The sequence below is a fragment of the Cetorhinus maximus genome, chromosome 3 (genome assembly GCF_964194155.1).
Source record: "Cetorhinus maximus chromosome 3, sCetMax3.hap1.1, whole genome shotgun sequence".
In the NCBI taxonomy this organism is placed as follows: domain Eukaryota; kingdom Metazoa; phylum Chordata; class Chondrichthyes; order Lamniformes; family Cetorhinidae; genus Cetorhinus; species Cetorhinus maximus.
This window is the reverse complement of record NC_135881.1, coordinates 23604730-23608420: the sequence shown is the minus strand read 5'-3', so window position 1 is coordinate 23608420 and position 3691 is coordinate 23604730. Positions and strand designations below refer to the sequence as shown.

Below are 3691 nucleotides of genomic sequence, written 5' to 3'. Positions count from 1 at the left end.
ATTTGAAAAGGAAAAATATTGTGGGGCCATGGGGATAAAAGGGCTAGCACAGTTAGGCTGGGCCGAATAGCCAGTTCCTGAGCTGGATAATTCTACCATTTACGATTTAGCTTTTCTTCCCTGTTTTTATTTTCTACAGACACTGCTATGTGTTTCCAGCATCCGTTTATCTCCAGACTATTCCAACTGAACGCAGGGTAAACATGAATTATGCCAAGCATTGAACAACATTACAGTTTTCAAGTGGAATTTTATTATTGCAAGAGAGGGAGGGGTGGGGTAGGGGGTTGGAGAGCCAGAGAGAGAGAGAACCCTTGGGATGAAGACAGAGGGAGCCGAAGTTTTTAATTCATTAAGGGTTCGATACAAATTAGATTTGGCTTCATTCATTATTGGGCGGTCATTATTGGAAAGCGTGAATAGAGCAGCCTTCCCACAGTAAGGTGTCTGACCCAGTGACAGTAGGTATACTGGCCTTCTAGTTTATGATGGATGTTTCACGATAAGGGGGGGGGAGGGGTGTACAAATGAAATATTTACACATACTTTGCAAGGGAATTTTTGAACACACCAGAACTACAAACACTGTATTGGTTCTACAAGAAACAGCGTCCACAGGGTCTGAGCAGGTATATAGGTCGGGTAGATAATACGGCAAGGTCTCAGCTCCAAGGCTTCTTCGCTGCTTTACTCATGCACTCTTGGGTGTGTTCACTTCTCTGACTGAGACCGAACAAAAAGGCGGCCAGGCAAAAGAGAGCGCCCTGCCAGCGCTTCACCGCTGCCTGGAGAAGAGGTTCCTGAAGGCATTGTTGTAGTTTTTGTTAAAAGCGGTGTAGATCAGGGGGTTGAAGAACGAGTTGGAGTACCCGAGCCACAGGAAGATGCTCTTCCAAATCGGGGGGATGTCACACGAGCACAGCGGGTTGACGAGCTCGGCGATGAAGAATGGGATCCAGCACAGCACGAAGACCCCGATGAGAATGCCGACCATCAGCGCCGCCTTCTTCTCTTTCTGCTCCCGCCAAGTGTCGCCGTCCGTCTGGAAGGTGACAGTGGCGTGGCGGACAGTGAAGACCATCTCAGGCTGCTGGCTCGCCTCTTTCACCTGACAGGAGGAAACGGCTGTGAGTAGCAGCCCATCCCAACAGCTCGCCATAACTTTCCTAGCACCTTTAACACATCACACATTTTTAGCACAGGAATACTGTTTTATTAAAGCCTACTGAGTATTTTAACTGAAGAGGGGTTCATACAATGAATGGGCGGCCTTCCTCCCGCCATCTCCTCGGCCTTTTCTCTCTCTCTCTCCCTCTCTCTGTTTCTCTCTCATTTTATCTTTTCCCGCTATTTCCCGACTCTTTCTCTTTCCATGTGACATCTTTTTCTTGTCTTCCCGAGTTCCCTCCCTCCCCTCACATATTTTCTCGCGCTCTTTTTCTCTCTTTCCCCTTTTTTTTATGCTCTCCAGTTATTTTTCTCCATTCCTTCATTGGATCGCTTTTTCCCTATGGTTTCTGGTTTTCTCTTCCCCTGATGCTCTGTCTCTCTCTCTCTCCATCTTTCTCTTTCACCCTCTGTGCTTGCTTTCCCATCCACTTCTCTCTCTCTCTCTCTCCTTTTGGGTATTCTCTACAGCTCCTGACTTTTTTCTCTCTCTAGTTTATTCCCTCCTTTCCCCAAACATGTATCTCTTTCTCAGTGTTTTATTCTCTCCCTCGTCTGATGTCGCTCTTTTCTTTCTGAGTTGTCTCCTCTTCCTTTCTTTCTGTGATTTTGCTCTCTCTAGTTCACTGTGATTTTTCCTCACTCTCTTTCCCACTGTTCTTTCTCTCTCTGTGAATGTATTCATTCCAGCTACTGTTTCTCTCTCTCTTTCCCTCCTGCACCGTTTCTCCATCTCTCTCTTTCTCTGTCGCCTTCCTCTCCTATTGTCCCTGCATTTCCCACTCTTATCCTTCTATCTCACCGCCAACATCCCCCCATTCCACCCCATGTTGGAGGCGAGATAGAAGGATAGAAGAGTGAGTTTCACTCTCTTGCTCTCTCTCTCTCTATCCCTCTGCTCGAACTTCATGCTCTCAGACATTTTCTTCCTGTTCCTCTTCCTTTTTCCCATTTCTCAATCTCCTTTTAAAGTCACTCTCTCTTTCCCCGTGATCTATCTCTTCCCTGTTGGCTGCCTCTCTCTCTCTCTCTCCCTATCCCTCTCCCCTACCCCCCATCACACACACACACACACACACACACATCAGGAGTTTTAAACACTATTAAAAGTGCAGTGCAGCCGGCTGAAGCCATGTATGAGTTATATACCTCCACCACTTCGGGCATTGGAGTGATGGTATTGGTCCGGCGGGATCCAATTCGAAACTTGGCAGCTTTGTAAATTTTCCAGTAGACGAACAGGACCACGCAGAGAGGCAGGTAAAAGGCGCCGAAGGTGGAGAAGATGGTGTAAGAGGGCTCCTGGCTGACTTGGCACTGGTCGTCCTTCTCGGAGTAGGTCTTCCCCCAGCCGAAGAGGGGGGAGAGGGAGATGACGGCGGAGAGCGCCCAGGTCAGGGCGATCATGATGTTGGAGATCTTCTTCCTGGTTTTCAGCGTGTACTCCAGGTGCCTGGTGATGGACCAGTAGCGGTCCAGGGCGATGGCCGTCACGTTCCAGATGCTGGCCGTGCAGCAGAGGACATCGCAGGAGACCCAGAGCTGGCACAGCACCTTGCCCAGCCTCCAGCGGCGCCCGTTCAGCTCGTGGACCAGGCTCAGGGGCATGACCAGGGCGGCCACCATCACGTCCGACATGGCCATGGAGGCCACCAGGTTGTGGGGCACCCGGTGGAAAGTCCTGACCCGCAGGATGGTGACCAGCACCAAGACGTTCCACAGGAAGGTGGCCAACACCAGGATGGCCAGCAAAGTCAGGATGAGGATACTGAAAATAGAAACCGCCCTGGGGTCCAGCTCTCCCGGGCTAGCGCTTTCGTTGCTCCAGCCAGTGCTGCTGCTGTTGGGGAAGTCCATGCTCTTGTCCCACAGGGAGAATTCCCAGATCAAATTGTGTGTGTGTGGGGTGGGGTGGGGTGGGAGGGCGAAGTTGGCGAAGAAGAAAAATCCCCTTCGGCGGGACAGGGAACTCTGGCTGCAGCAAGCAAGGCTGGATTGGCACTTACTCCGGAGTCCAAAAGCGCGGCTTAATCCGGTTACTGAAGTGGCATTGGGTCGCACACAGGGTACACTCTGTCCAGCCAACACTCCCTCCTCTGCCCTGTGCCGGATTCATTGGCTGAGGATGTCAGGGTAGACTCAGACCCTCTCCCAACCTGGATCGAAACAGGAATCGTGCATTAATCGACAAGGTACAAATGTCAGGCTGAAACGCCCAGCAAGGGGGCAGCTTCACCAACACCCATCCCGAATGTAATTAACAAAACGCACAAAACCCCCTCAATTCCAAAGAGATAAACTACTACAGTTTGCTGACTGGTTTCTAGGGGGAAAAAAAAGCAACAAGAGCTGCCTGGTCAATGAATCCCACTAGAGCGTCTGCAATCTATTCAATTCTCAGAATTTACCTTAGGTTGGGCTTCAGTTGTAGACCTGTCACCGTCCCCCACACTCTCTTCACTTCTACAACATCCAGCAGCTTCTGTCGCCGCTCAGAGGTGGGGATGGGGTGAGGTGAGGAGGG

At 50.5% G+C, this 3691-nt stretch overlaps 1 protein-coding gene across 1 annotated transcript; it reads right to left on the bottom strand.

Annotated features, from left to right (window-relative positions):
* Positions 1-233: 233 nt before the first annotated feature.
* htr5ab (5-hydroxytryptamine (serotonin) receptor 5A, genome duplicate b) lies at positions 234-3102 on the bottom strand. Its single transcript, XM_078534595.1, has 2 exons — positions 2317-3102; positions 234-1108 (listed from the first exon to the last, which is right to left on the bottom strand). The coding sequence occupies exons 1-2, from the start codon at positions 3022-3024 to the stop codon at positions 776-778; spliced, it is 1041 nt and encodes a 346-aa protein (XP_078390721.1). The 5' UTR covers positions 3025-3102; the 3' UTR covers positions 234-775.
* Positions 3103-3691: the final 589 nt, after the last annotated feature.

Coding starts and splice junctions, on each gene's coding strand:
- htr5ab (XM_078534595.1), bottom strand. CDS start 3,024: ATGGACTTCCCCAACAGCAGCAGCACTGGCTGGAGCAACGAAAGCGCT. Junction 1,109..2,316: donor CAATGCCCGAAGTGGTGGAG/GTATATAACTCA, acceptor TCCTCCTGTCAG/GTGAAAGAGGCGAGCCAGCA.